Source organism: Salvelinus fontinalis, unplaced genomic scaffold (genome assembly GCF_029448725.1).
Source record: "Salvelinus fontinalis isolate EN_2023a unplaced genomic scaffold, ASM2944872v1 scaffold_0181, whole genome shotgun sequence".
In the NCBI taxonomy this organism is placed as follows: domain Eukaryota; kingdom Metazoa; phylum Chordata; class Actinopteri; order Salmoniformes; family Salmonidae; genus Salvelinus; species Salvelinus fontinalis.
In genome coordinates this window covers 15,001-30,690 of record NW_026600390.1, presented here as the reverse complement: position 1 = coordinate 30,690, position 15,690 = coordinate 15,001, and the positions used below count along the sequence as shown (strand labels likewise).

Below are 15,690 nucleotides of genomic sequence, written 5' to 3'. Positions count from 1 at the left end.
ATGCGCAATGCCAAGCGTCGGCTAGAGTGGTGTAAAGCATACAATGACATTCTAGACGATTCTGCGCTTCCAACTTTGTGGCAACAGTTTGGTGAAGGCCCTTTCCTGTTACAGCATGACAATGCCCCCGTGCACAAAGCGAGGTCCATACAGAAATGGTTTGTCGAGATCGGTGTGGAAGAACTTGACTGGCTTGCACAGAGCCCTGACCTCAACCCCATTGAATACCTTTGGGATGAATTAGAACGCCGACTGCGAGCCAGGCCCCGCAACAATGTTCCAACATCTAAGTTACTGCCTTCCCAGAAGAGTGGAGGCTGTTATAGCAGCAAAGGGGGGGACCAACTCCATATTAATGCCCATGATTTTGGAATGAGATGTTCGACGAGCAGGTGTCCAAATACTTCTGGTCATATAGTTTAGGTCTGTGGCAGTGGTGTCAAGTTAGGTGTGTGTGTGTGTGTGTGTATTGAAGTGTCTGCTTCCGTCCTGCTATTTGTAACGCTACTCTGGCTAACCTGTAATGACTGTAGTTTTGTCAGAGCTCGCTGGGGATCTTGTCATGCGTGTAGGCATAGGTACACACCTGCACACACACTCACCTGATCTCTCTCTCACACACACACCTCCTGCCACTCCTCTGACACGGTGGTATATCGTTGACAATGACAAGCTCCCAACACCAGTCCCTGACAGGAGAATATAGTCATTGTATTAGATTGGTTGCCTGCTGACGGCTTTGCACATCGGACAGGAGAGACTTGACAGTCCCACTCTTCAACACTGGTGTTACACTGCTTCAGGAGACTTCATCTGCTCTCCTTCTAGTAGCTGTAAGGAGTTACTGCGTCCCAAATTGTACCATATTCCCTATACAGTGTACTACTTTTGTCCAGAGCCCTGGGACCTGGTCAAAAGTAGTGCACTATATAGGGAATAGGGTGTCATTTGGGACTCAGTGATGTGTTTCCTGGTTAAGGGAGGACAAGGGAGCGGCTGAATTACAAGGATCACTGGGCTCAGAGCTGAGGAGACAGTGACAGTTTTGTGGTTGAAATGAAAAATGTTATGTGGGATGAGGTTAGGACTCTTTCACATTGTCAAACCACAATATGTTTCTTATTTATTTATTTGATATATAATTTGAACTGCATTCAGTTTTTATAATGAGAACAAAGAACAAACATCGTTTCACTAGTGTCTATAAGTGTTAACAGTATTAACAGCTGAAACATATTCTCTACCTCTCTCCATGTAAGGAGCTTTATTATTTCTGCCTGAAATGAAACATTTCCTGTATCATTCTGAATGTATTAAACCTGTATGTCTGTGTCCTGTCCAGAGCACAGTAGTAGTGGAGAAGTCCATCCAGGACCTGATGACTCTGATGCAGGACCTGAGTGCCTACTCCAACCACTTCCTGGAGATGGTCTGTGACAAGCTGAAGGAGTACAAGGAGGTCTGCAACACCTCATACAGGTAAGAGTTAGACTGACTCAGGACCAGCTGAAGGAGAACAAGGAGGTCTGTAACACCTCATACAGGTAAGAGTTAGACTGACTCAGGACCAGCTGAAGGAGAACAAGGAGGTCTGCAACACCTCATACAGGTAAGAGTTAGACTGACTCAGGACCAGCTGAAGGAGAACAAGGAGGTCTGCAACACCTCATACAGGTAAGAGTTAGACTGACTCAGGACCAGCTAAAGGAGAACAAGGAGGTCTGTAACACCTCATACAGGTAAGAGTTAGACTGACTCAGGACCAGCTGAAGGAGAACAAGGAGGTCTGCAACACCTCATACAGGTAAGAGTTAGACTGACTCAGGACCAGCTGAAGGAGAACAAGGAGGTCTGGAACACCTCATACAGGTAAGAGTTAGACTGACTCAGGACCAGCTGAAGGAGAACAAGGAGGTCTGCAACACCTCATACAGGTAAGAGTTAGACTGACTCAGGACCAGCATGAGGAAAGTGTTTCCTCTCTTCCTTGCTAGAAGGTATAGAAACTCAAACTGTAATTTCACTCAATGTGTTCTGCTTGAGGGTATATTGGGCTTCAGCAGTGCTCCCTCTCTCTGACACACCTTCTCTGACACACCCCCGCCTCTGACACACCCTCTCTGACACACCCTCACACCTGTGCTGTGCTTGTCTTCATCTGGCTGAACTCCAGAGAGTTTTAGGCCGCCCCTCTACCCCTCCATCCTCTACTCCTCCATCCTCTACCCCTCCATCCTCTACCTCTCCTCTACCCCTCCATCCTCTACCTCTCCTCTACCCCTCCATCCTCTACCTCTCCTCTACCCCTCCATCCTATACTCCTCCATCCTCTACCCCTCCATCCTCTACCCCTCAATCCTCTACCCCTCCATCCTCTACCCCTCCACCCTCTACCCCTCCTATACTCCTCTCTCCCTCCATCCTCTACCCCTCCTATACTCCTCTCTCCTCTACCCCTCCATCCTCTACTCCTCTATCCTCTACCCCTCCATCCTCTACCCCTCCTCTACCCCTCCATCCTCTACCCCTCCTATACTCCTCTCTCCTCTACCCCTCCATCCTCTACTCCTCTATCATCTACCCCTCCATCCTCTACCCCTCCATCATCTACCCCTCCTCTACCCCTCCGTCCTCTACTCCTCTATCATCTACCCCTCCATCCTCTACCCCTCCATCCTCTACCCCTCCTCTACCCCTCCGTCCTCTACCTCTCCTCTACCCCTCCATCCTCTACCCCTCCATCCTCTACCTCTCCTATACTCCTCTCTCCTCTACCCCTCCATTCTCTACCTCTCCTATACTCCTCTCTCCTCTACCCCTCCATCCTCTACCCCTCCTATACTCCTCTCTCCTCTACCCCTCCATCCTCTACCTCTCCTATACTCCTCCATCCTCTACCCCTCCATCCTCTACCCCTCCATCCTCTACCCCTCCATCCTCTACCCCTCCTATACTCCTCTACCCCTCCATCCTCTACCCCTCCTATACTCCTCTCTCCTCTACCCCTCCATCCTCTACCTCTCCTCTACCCCTCCATCCTCTACCCCTCCTCTACCCCTCCATCCTCTACCCCTCCACCCTCTACCCCTCCTATACTCCTCTCTCCTCTACCCCTCCATCCTCTACCTCTCCTATACTCCTCCATCCTCTACCCCTCCATCCTCTACCCCTCCTATACTCCTCTACCCCTCCATCCTCTACCCCTCCATCCTCTACCCCTCCTATACTCCTCTCTCCTCTACCCCTCCATCCTCTACCCCTCCATCCTCTACCCCTCCATCCTCTACCCCTCCATCCTCTACCCCTCCATCCTCTACCTCTCTTCTACCCCTCCATCCTCTACCCCTCCATCCTCTACCCCTCCATCCTCTACCCCTCCATCCTCTACCTCTCTTCTACCCCTCCATCCTCTACCCCTCCTCTACCCCTCCATCCTCTACCCCTCCACCCTCTACCCCTCCTATACTCCTCTACCCCTCCATCCTCTACCCCTCCTATACTCCTCTCTCCTCTACCCCTCCATCCTCTACCTCTCCTCTACCCCTCCATCCTCTACCCCTCCATCCTCTACCTCTCTTCTACCCCTCCATCCTCTACCTCTCCTCTACCCCTCCATCCTCTACCCCTCCATCCTCTACCCCGCCATCCTCTACCCCTCCATCCTCTACCCCTCCATCCTCTACCTCTCCTCTACCCCTCCATCCTCTACCCCTCCATCCTCTACCCCTCCATCCTCTACCCCTCCATCCTCTACACCTCCATCCTCTACCCCTCCTATACTCCTCTCTCCTCTACCCCTCCATCCTCTACCCCTCCTATACTCCTCTCTCCTCTACCCCTCCATCCTCTACACCTCCATCCTCTACCCCTCCTATACTCCTCTCTCCTCTACCCCTCCATCCTCTACCCCTCCTATACTCCTCTATCCTCTACCCCTCCATCCTCTACCTCTCCTATACTCCTCTCTCCTCTACCCCTCCATCCTCTACCCCTCCATCCTCTACCCCTCCATCCTCTACCCCTCCATCCTCTACCCCTCCATCCTCTACCTCTCCTCTACCCCTCCATCCTCTACCCCTCCTATACTCCTCTCTCCTCTACCCCTCCATCCTCTACCTCTCCTCTACCCCTCCATCCTCTACCCCTCCATCCTCTACCCCTCCTATACTCCTCTCTCCTCTACCCCTCCATCCTCTACCTCTCCTCTACCCCTCCATCCTCTACCCCTCCATCCTCTACCCCTCCTATACTCCTCTCTCCTCTACCCCTCCATCCTCTACCTCTCCTCTACCCCTCCATCATCTACCCCTCCAGCCTCTACCCCTCCATCCTCTACCCCTCCATCCTCTACCCCTCCATCCTCTACCCCTCCTATACTCCTCTATCCTCTACCCCTCCATACTCTACCTCTCCTCTACCCCTCCATCCTCTACCTCTCCTCTACCCCTCCATCCTCTACTCCTCCATCCTCTACCCCTCCATCCTCTACCTCTCCTCTACCCCTCCATCCTCTACCTCTCCTCTACCCCTCCATCCTCTACCTCTCCTCTACCCCTCCATCCTCTACCCCTCCATCCTCTACCCCTCCATCCTCTACCCCTCCATCCTCTACCCCTCCATCCTCTACCCCTCATCCTCTACCCCTCCTATACTCCTCTACCCCTCCATCCTCTACCCCTCCTATACTCCTCTCTCCTCTACCCCTCCATCCTCTACCTCTCCTCTACCCCTCCATCCTCTACCCCTCCTCTACCCCTCCATCCTCTACCCCTCCACCCTCTACCCCTCCTATACTCCTCTCTCCTCTACACCTCCATCCTCTACCCCTCCATCCTCTACCCCTCCATCCTCTACCCCTCCATCCTCTACCCCTCCTATCCTCCTCCATCCTCTACCCCTCCTATACTCCTCTCTCCTCTCTCCTCTACCCCTCCATCCTCTACCCCTCCTCTACCCCTCCATCCTCTACCCCTCCACCCTCTACCCCTCCTATACTCCTCTACCCCTCCATCCTCTACCCCTCCTATACTCCTCTCTCCTCTACACCTCCATCCTCTACCCCTCCATCCTCTACCCCTCCATCCTCTACCCCTCCATCCTCTACCCCTCCTATACTCCTATACTCCTCTACCCCTCCATCCTCTACCCCTCCATCCTCTACCCCTCCTATCCTCCTCCATCCTCTACCCCTCCTATACTCCTCTACCCCTCCATCCTCTACCCCTCCTATACTCCTCTACCCCTCCATCCTCTACCCCTCCTATACTCCTCTACCCCTCCATCCTCTACCCCTCCTATACTCCTCTACCCCTCCTATACTCCTCTACCCCTCCATCCTCTACCCCTCCTATACTCCTCTACCCCTCCATCCTCTACCCCTCCATCCTCTACCCCTCCATCCTCTACCCCTCCATCCTCTACCCCTCCATCCTCTACCCCTCCATCCTCTACCTCTCCTCTACCCCTCCATCCTCTACCCCTCCATCCTCTACCCCTCCATCCTCTACCCCTCCATCCTCTACCCCTCCATCCTCTACCCCGCCATCCTCTACCTCTCTTCTACCCCGCCATCCTCTACCCCTCCATCCTCTACCCCGCCATCCTCTACCTCTCTTCTACCCCGCCATCCTCTACCCCGCCATCCTCTACCTCTCTTCTACCCCGCCATCCTCTACCCCTCCATCCTCTACCTCTCCTCTACCCCTCCATCCTCTACCTCTCCTCTACCCCGCCATCCTCTACCTCTCCTCTACCCCGCCATCCTCTAACCCTCCATCCTCTACCTCTCCTCTACACCGCCATCCTCTACCTCTCCTCTACCCCTCCATCCTCTACCCCTCCATCCTCTACCCCTCCATCCTCTACCCCTCCATCCTCTACCCCTCCATCCACTACCCCTACATCCTCTACCCCGCCATCCTCTACCCCTCCATCCTCTACCCCTCCATCCTCTACCCCTCCATCCTCTACCCCTCCATCCTCTACCCCTCCATCCTCTACCCCTCCATCCTCTACCCCTCCATCCTCTACCCCTCCATCCTCTACCCCGCCATCCTCTACCTCTCTTCTACCCCGCCATCCTCTACCCCTCCATCCTCTACCCCGCCATCCTCTACCCCGCCATCCTCTACCCCGCCATCCTCTACCTCTCTTCTACCCCGCCATCCTCTACCCCGCCATCCTCTACCTCTCTTCTACCCCGCCATCCTCTACCCCTCCATCCTCTACCTCTCCTCTACCCCTCCATCCTCTACCTCTCCTCTACCCCGCCATCCTCTACCTCTCCTCTACCCCGCCATCCTCTAACCCTCCATCCTCTACCCCTCCTATACTCCTCTACCCCTCCATCCTCTACCCCTCCTATACTCCTCTACCCCTCCATCCTCTACCCCTCCTATACTCCTCTACCCCTCCATCCTCTACCCCTCCTATACTCCTCTACCCCTCCATCCTCTACCCCTCCTATACTCCTCTACCCCTCCATCCTCTACCCCTCCATCCTCTACCCCTCCATCCTCTACCCCTCCATCCTCTACCCCTCCATCCTCTACCTCTCCTCTACCCCTCCATCCTCTACCCCTCCATCCTCTACCCCTCCATCCTCTACCCCTCCATCCTCTACCCCTCCATCCTCTACCCCGCCATCCTCTACCTCTCTTCTACCCCGCCATCCTCTACCCCTCCATCCTCTACCCCGCCATCCTCTACCTCTCTTCTACCCCGCCATCCTCTACCCCGCCATCCTCTACCTCTCTTCTACCCCGCCATCCTCTACCCCTCCATCCTCTACCTCTCCTCTACCCCTCCATCCTCTACCTCTCCTCTACCCCGCCATCCTCTACCTCTCCTCTACCCCGCCATCCTCTAACCCTCCATCCTCTACCTCTCCTCTACACCGCCATCCTCTACCTCTCCTCTACCCCTCCATCCTCTACCCCTCCATCCTCTACCCCTCCATCCTCTACCCCTCCATCCTCTACCCCTCCATCCACTACCCCTACATCCTCTACCCCGCCATCCTCTACCCCTCCATCCTCTACCCCTCCATCCTCTACCCCTCCATCCTCTACCCCTCCATCCTCTACCCCTCCATCCTCTACCCCTCCATCCTCTACCCCTCCATCCTCTACCCCTCCATCCTCTACCCCGCCATCCTCTACCTCTCTTCTACCCCGCCATCCTCTACCCCTCCATCCTCTACCCCGCCATCCTCTACCCCGCCATCCTCTACCCCGCCATCCTCTACCTCTCTTCTACCCCGCCATCCTCTACCCCGCCATCCTCTACCTCTCTTCTACCCCGCCATCCTCTACCCCTCCATCCTCTACCTCTCCTCTACCCCTCCATCCTCTACCTCTCCTCTACCCCGCCATCCTCTACCTCTCCTCTACCCCGCCATCCTCTAACCCTCCATCCTCTACCTCTCCTCTACCCCGCCATCCTCTACCTCTCTTCTACCCCGCCATCCTCTACCCCTCCATCCTCTACCTCTCCTCTACCCCTCCATCCTCTACCTCTCCTCTACCCCGCCATCCTCTACCTCTCCTCTAACCCGCCATCCTCTACCCCTCCATCCTCTACCCCTCCATCCTCTACCCCGCCATCCTCTACCTCTCTTCTACCCCGCCATCCTCTACCCCTCCATCCTCTACCCCTCCATCCTCTACCCCTCCATCCACTACCCCTCCATCCTCTACCCCGCCATCCTCTACCCCTCCATCCTCTACCCCTCCATCCTCTACCCCTCCATCCTCTACCCCTCCATCCTCTACCCCTCCATCCTCTACCCCGCCATCCTCTACCCCTCCATCCTCTACCCCTCCATCCTCTACCCCTCCATCCTCTACCCCGCCATCCTCTACCCCTCCATCCTCTACCCCTCCATCCTCTACCCCTCCATCCTCTACCTCTCCATCCTCTACCCCGCCATCCTCTACCCCTCCATCCTCTACCCCTCCATCCTCTACCCCTCCATCCTCTACCCCTCCATCCTCTACCTCTCCTCTACACCGCCATCCTCTACCTCTCCATCCTCTACCCCGCCATCCTCTACCCCTCCATCCTCTACCCCTCCATCCTCTACCCCGCCATCCTCTACCTCTCTTCTACCCCGCCATCCTCTACCCCGCCATCCTCTACCTCTCTTCTACCCCGCCATCCTCTACCCCGCCATCCTCTACCTCTCTTCTACCCCGCCATCCTCTACCCCGCCATCCTCTACCTCTCTTCTACCCCGCCATCCTCTACCCCTCCATCCTCTACCCCTCCATCCTCTACCTCTCCTCTACCCCGCCATCCTCTACCCCTCCATCCTCTACCCCTCCATCCTCTACCTCTCCTCTACCCCGCCATCCTCTACCCCTCCATCCTCTACCCCTCCATCCTCTACCTCTCCATCCTCTACCTCTCCTCTACCCCGCCATCCTCTACCCCTCCATCCTCTACCCCTCCATCCTCTACCTCTCCTCTACCCCGCCATCCTCTACCCCTCCATCCTCTACCCCTCCATCCTCTACCTCTCCTCTACCCCGCCATCCTCTACCCCTCCATCCTCTACCCCTCCATCCTCTACCTCTCCTCTACCCCGCCATCCTCTACCCCTCCATCCTCTACCCCTCCATCCTCTACCTCTCCTCTACCCCGCCATCCTCTACCCCTCCATCCTCTACCCCTCCATCCTCTACCCCTCCATCCTCTACCCCTCCATCCTCTACCCCTCCATCCTCTACCCCTCCATCCTCTACATCTCCTCTACCCCTCCATCCTCTACCCCTCCATCCTCTACCCCTCCATCCTCTACCCCTCCATCCTCTACCCCTCCATCCTCTACCCCTCCATCCTCTACATCTCCTCTACCCCTCCATCCTCTACCCCTCCATCCTCTACCCCTCCATCCTCTACCCCTCCATCCTCTCCCCCTCCACCCTCTACCTCTCCTTTACCCCTTCCATCCTCTCCCCCTCCACCCTCTACCTCTCCTCTACCCCTCATCCTCTACCTCTCCTCTCACCTGACCAGGTGTTACTCCCTCTATGGGTGTGGAAACACTGTGCCTCAGCTGCCTGCTGTGTGTCTATGGGTGTGGAAACACTGTGCCTCAGCTGCCTGCTGTGTGTCTATGGGTGTGGAAACACTGTGCCTCAGCTGCCTGCTGTGTGTCTATGGGTGTGGAAACACTGTGCCTCAGCTGCCTGCTGTGTGTCTATGGGTGTGGAAACACTGTGCCTCAGCTACCTGCTGTGTGTCTATGGGTATGGAAACACTGTGCCTCAGCTGCCTGCTGTGTGTCTATGGGTGTGGAAACACTGTGCCTCAGCTACCTGCTGTGTGTCTATGGGTGTGGAAACACTGTGCCTCAGCTACCTGCTGTGTGTCTATGGGTGGTTCTGTGGACTCAAGCACTGATCCAGCTAAGCAGTTATCCTCATGCAGGCAATCTGTCTCCATCCACCCTCATGCTATGCTGTCTGTGTGTACTATACAGTTGATGATCTCTCTCTGTCCTCTGTGTCCCAGGGGTATAGTCCAGTGTGAGGAGAAGCTGACCATCAGTGCGTCGTGGTCTAAGGACGAGGACATCAGCCGACTGCTCCAGTCTCTGCCCAACTGGGCTAACATGGCCCAGCCCAGACAGCTCCGACAGAAGAGAGAGGACGAGGAGGACTTCACCAGGTCACACACACACACAGAACAGTATCCTCACCACCCCTCCACACTAACACAAACACACAGAACAGTATCCTCACCACCCCTCCACCCTAACACAAACACACAGAACAGTATCCTCACCACCCCCTCCACCCTAACACAAACACACAGAACAATATCCTCACCGCCCCTCCACCCTAACACAAACACACAGAACAATATCCTCACCGCCCCTCCACCCTAACACAAACACACAGAACAGTATCCTCACCACCCCCTCCACCCTAACACACACACACAGAACAGTATCCTCACCACCCCTCTACCGTAACACAAACACACAGAACAGTATCCTCACCACCCCTCCACCCTAACACAAACACACAGAACAGTATCCTCACCACCCCTCCACCCTAACACAAACACACAGAACAATATCCTCAGCGCCCCTCCACCATAACACAAACACACAGAACAATATCCTCACCGCCCCTCCACCCTAACACAAACACACAGAACAATATCCTCACCGCCCCTCCACCCTAACACAAACACACAGAACAATATCCTCACCACCCCTCCACCCTAACACAAACACACAGAACAGTATCCTCACCACCCCTCCACCCTAACACAAACACACAGAACAGTATCCTCACCACCCCCTCCACCCTAACACACACACACAGAACAGTATCCTCACCACCCCTCCACCCTAACACAAACACACAGAACAATATCCTCACAGCCCCTCCACCCTAACACAAACAACATTATCCTCACCACCATAACACAAACACACAGAACAGTATCCTCACAGCCCCACCACCCTAACACAAACACACAGAACAGTATCCTCACAGCCCCTCCACCCTAACACAAACAACATTATCCTCACCACCATAACACAAACACACAGAACAGTATCCTCACAGCCCCACCACCCTAACACAAACACACAGAACAGTATCCTCACCACCCCTCCACCCTAACACAAACACACAGAACAGTATCCTCACCACCCCTCCACCCTAACACAAACACACAGAACAGTATCCTCACAGCCCCTCCACCCTAACACAAACACACAGAACAGTATCCTCACCACCCCCTCCACCCTAACACACACACACAGAACAGTATCCTCACCACCCCTCCACCCTAACACAAACACACAGAACAGTATCCTCACAGCCCCTCCACCCTAACACAAACACACAGAACAGTATCCTCACCACCCCCTCCACCCTAACACACACACACAGAACAGTATCCTCACCACCCCTCCACCCTAACACAAACACACAGAACAGTATCCTCACAGCCCCTCCACCCTAACACAAACACACAGAACAGTATCCTCACCACCCCCTCCACCCTAACACAAACACACAGAACAGTATCCTCACCACCCCCTCCACCCTAACACAAACACACAGAACAGTATCCTCACAGCCCCTCCACCCTAACACAAACACACAGAACAGTATCCTCACCACCCCTTCCACCCTAACACAAACACACAGAACAATATCCTCACCATCCCTCCACCCTAACACAAACACACAGAACAGTATCCTCACCACCCCTCCACCCTAACACACACACACAGAACAATATCCTCACCACCCCTCACCGCCCCTCCACCCTAACACACACACACAGAACAGTATCCTCACCACCCCTCCACCCTAACACACACACACAGAACAGTATCCTCACCACCCCTCCACCCTAACACACACACACAGAACAGTATCCTCACCACCCCTCCACCCTAACACAAACACACAGAACAGTATCCTCATCACCCCTCCACCCTAACACACACACACACACAGAACAATATCCTCACCACCCCTCCACCCTAACACAAACACACAGAACAGTATCCTCACCACCCCTCCACCCTAACACAAACACACAGAACAATATCCTCATCACCCCTCCACCCTAACACAAACACACAGAACAATATCCTCACCACCCCTCCACCCTAACACAAACACACAGAACAATATCCTCACCACCCCTCCACCCTAACACAAACACACAGAACAGTATCCTCACCACCCTAACACACACACACAGAACAATATCCTCACCACCCCTCCACCATAACACAAACACACAGAACAATATCCTCACCGCCCCTCCACCCTAACACAAACACACAGAACAGTATCCTCACCACCCCTCTACCGTAACACAAACACACAGAACAATATCCTCACCACCCCTCCACCCTAACACAAACACACAGAACAGTATCCTCACCACCCCTCTACCGTAACACAAACACACAGAACAGTATCCTCACCACCCCTCCACCCTAACACAAACACACAGAACAGTATCCTCACCACCCCTCCACCCTAACACAAACACACAGAACAATATCCTCAGCGCCCCTCCACCATAACACAAACACACAGAACAATATCCTCACCGCCCCTCCACCCTAACACAAACACACAGAACAATATCCTCACCACCCCTCCACCCTAACACAAACACACAGAACAATATCCTCACCACCCCTCCACCCTAACACAAACACACAGAACAGTATCCTCACAGCCCCTCCACCCTAACACAAACACACAGAACAGTATCCTCACCACCCCCTCCACCCTAACACACACACACAGAACAGTATCCTCACCACCCCTCTACCGTAACACAAACACACAGAACAGTATCCTCACAGCCCCTCCACCCTAACACAAACAACATTATCCTCACCACCATAACACAAACACACAGAACAGTATCCTCACAGCCCCACCACCCTAACACAAACACACAGAACAGTATCCTCACCACCCCTCCACCCTAACACAAACACACAGAACAGTATCCTCACAGCCCCTCCACCCTAACACAAACACACAGAACAGTATCCTCACCACCCCCTCCACCCTAACACACACACACAGAACAGTATCCTCACCACCCCTCCACCCTAACACAAACACACAGAACAGTATCCTCACAGCCCCTCCACCCTAACACAAACACACAGAACAGTATCCTCACCACCCCCTCCACCCTAACACACAGAACAGTATCCTCACCACCCCCTCCACCCTAACACAAACACACAGAACAATATCCTCACCACCCCCTCCACCCTAACACACAGAACAGTATCCTCACCACCCCCTCCACCCTAACACACAGAACAGTATCCTCACCACCCCCTCCACCCTAACACAAACACACATAACAATATCCTCACCACCCCTCCACCCTAACACAAACACACATAACAATATCCTCACCACCCCTCCACCCTAACACAAACACACAGAACAATATCCTCACCACCCCTCCACCCTAACACAAACACACAGAACAGTATCCTCACCACCCCTCCACCCTAACACAAACACACAGAACAGTATCCTCACCACCCCTCCACCCTAACACAAACACACAGAACAATATCCTCACCACCCCTCCACCCTAACACAAACACACAGAACAATATCCTCACCACCCCTCCACCCTAACACAAACACACAGAACAGTATCCTCACCACCCTAACACACACACACAGAACAATATCCTCACCGCCCCTCCACCCTAACACAAACACACAGAACAATATCCTCACCGCCCCTCCACCCTAACACAAACACACAGAACAATATCCTCACCACCCCTCCACCCTAACACAAACACACAGAACAGTATCCTCACAGCCCCTCCACCCTAACACAAACACACAGAACAGTATCCTCACCACCCCCTCCACCCTAACACACACACACAGAACAGTATCCTCACCACCCCTCTACCGTAACACAAACACACAGAACAGTATCCTCACCACCCCCTCCACCCTAACACACACACACAGAACAGTATCCTCACCACCCCTCCACCCTAACACAAACACACAGAACAGTATCCTCACCACCCCCTCCACCCTAACACAAACACACAGAACAGTATCCTCACCACCCCTCCACCCTAACACAAACACACAGAACAATATCCTCAGCGCCCCTCCACCATAACACAAACACACAGAACAATATCCTCACCGCCCCTCCACCCTAACACAAACACACAGAACAATATCCTCACCGCCCCTCCACCCTAACACAAACACACAGAACAATATCCTCACCACCCCTCCACCCTAACACAAACACACAGAACAGTATCCTCACAGCCCCTCCACCCTAACACAAACACACAGAACAGTATCCTCACCACCCCTCTACCGTAACACAAACACACAGAACAGTATCCTCACCACCCCTCCACCCTAACACAAACACACAGAACAGTATCCTCACAGCCCCACCACCCTAACACAAACACACAGAACAGTATCCTCACCACCCCCTCCACCCTAACACACACACACAGAACAGTATCCTCACCACCCCTCTACCGTAACACAAACACACAGAACAGTATCCTCACCACCCCTCCACCCTAACACAAACACACAGAACAGTATCCTCACAGCCCCTCCACCCTAACACAAACACACAGAACAGTATCCTCACCACCCCCTCCACCCTAACACACACACACAGAACAGTATCCTCACCACCCCTCCACCCTAACACAAACACACAGAACAGTATCCTCACAGCCCCTCCACCCTAACACAAACACACAGAACAGTATCCTCACCACCCCCTCCACCCTAACACACACACACAGAACAGTATCCTCACCACCCCTCCACCCTAACACAAACACACAGAACAGTATCCTCACAGCCCCTCCACCCTAACACAAACACACAGAACAGTATCCTCACCACCCCCTCCACCCTAACACAAACACACAGAACAGTATCCTCACCACCCCCTCCACCCTAACACAAACACACAGAACAGTATCCTCACAGCCCCTCCACCCTAACACAAACAACAGTATCCTCACCACCCCTCAACCCTAACACAAACACACAGAACAATATCCTCACCATCCCTCCACCCTAACACAAACACACAGAACAGTATCCTCACCACCCCTCCACCCTAACACACACACACAGAACAATATCCTCACCACCCCTCACCGCCCCTCCACCCTAACACACACACACAGAACAGTATCCTCACCACCCCTCCACCCTAACACACACACACAGAACAGTATCCTCACCACCCCTCCACCCTAACACACACACACAGAACAGTATCCTCACCACCCCTCCACCCTAACACAAACACACAGAACAGTATCCTCATCACCCCTCCACCCTAACACACACACACACACAGAACAATATCCTCACCACCCCTCCACCCTAACACAAACACACAGAACAGTATCCTCACCACCCCTCCACCCTAACACAAACACACAGAACAATATCCTCATCACCCCTCCACCCTAACACAAACACACAGAACAATATCCTCACCACCCCTCCACCCTAACACAAACACACAGAACATTATCCTCACCACCCCTCCACCCTAACACAAACACACAGAACAATATCCTCACCACCCCTCCACAATAACACAAACACACAGAACAGTATCCTCACCACCCTAACACACACACACAGAACAATATCCTCACCACCCCTCCACCATAACACAAACACACAGAACAGTATCCTCACCACCCCTCTACCCTAACACAAAAACACAGAACATTATCCTCACCACCCCTCACCGCCCCTCCACCCTAACACAAACACACAGAACAGTATCCTCACCACCCCCTCCACCCTAACACACAGAACAGTATCCTCACCACCCCCTCCACCCTAACACAAACACACAGAACAGTATCCTCACCACCCCTCCACCCTAACACAAACACACAGAACAGTATCCTCACCACCCCTCCAGCCTAACACAAACACACAGAACAGTATCCTCACCACCCCTCCACCCTAACACAAACACACAGAACAGTATCCTCACCACCCCTCCACCCTAACACAAACACACAGAACATTATCCTCACCACCCCTCACCGCCCCTCCACCCTAACACAAACACACAGAACAGTATCCTCACCACCCCCTCCACCCTAACACACAGAACAGTATC

The 15,690-nt window shown here is 53.8% G+C and overlaps 1 protein-coding gene across 1 annotated transcript in view; it reads left to right on the top strand.

Annotated features, from left to right (window-relative positions):
- exoc4 (exocyst complex component 4) overlaps positions 1-15,690 on the top strand; it is a gene marked incomplete at its 3' end in the record, with an annotated part of 213,325 nt that overhangs the window by 190,928 nt on the left and 6,707 nt on the right. The window contains 2 exon segments of the mRNA XM_055912558.1: positions 1,343-1,479; positions 9,517-9,672. Coding sequence (XP_055768533.1) covers positions 1,343-1,479; positions 9,517-9,672 — 293 coding nt within the window.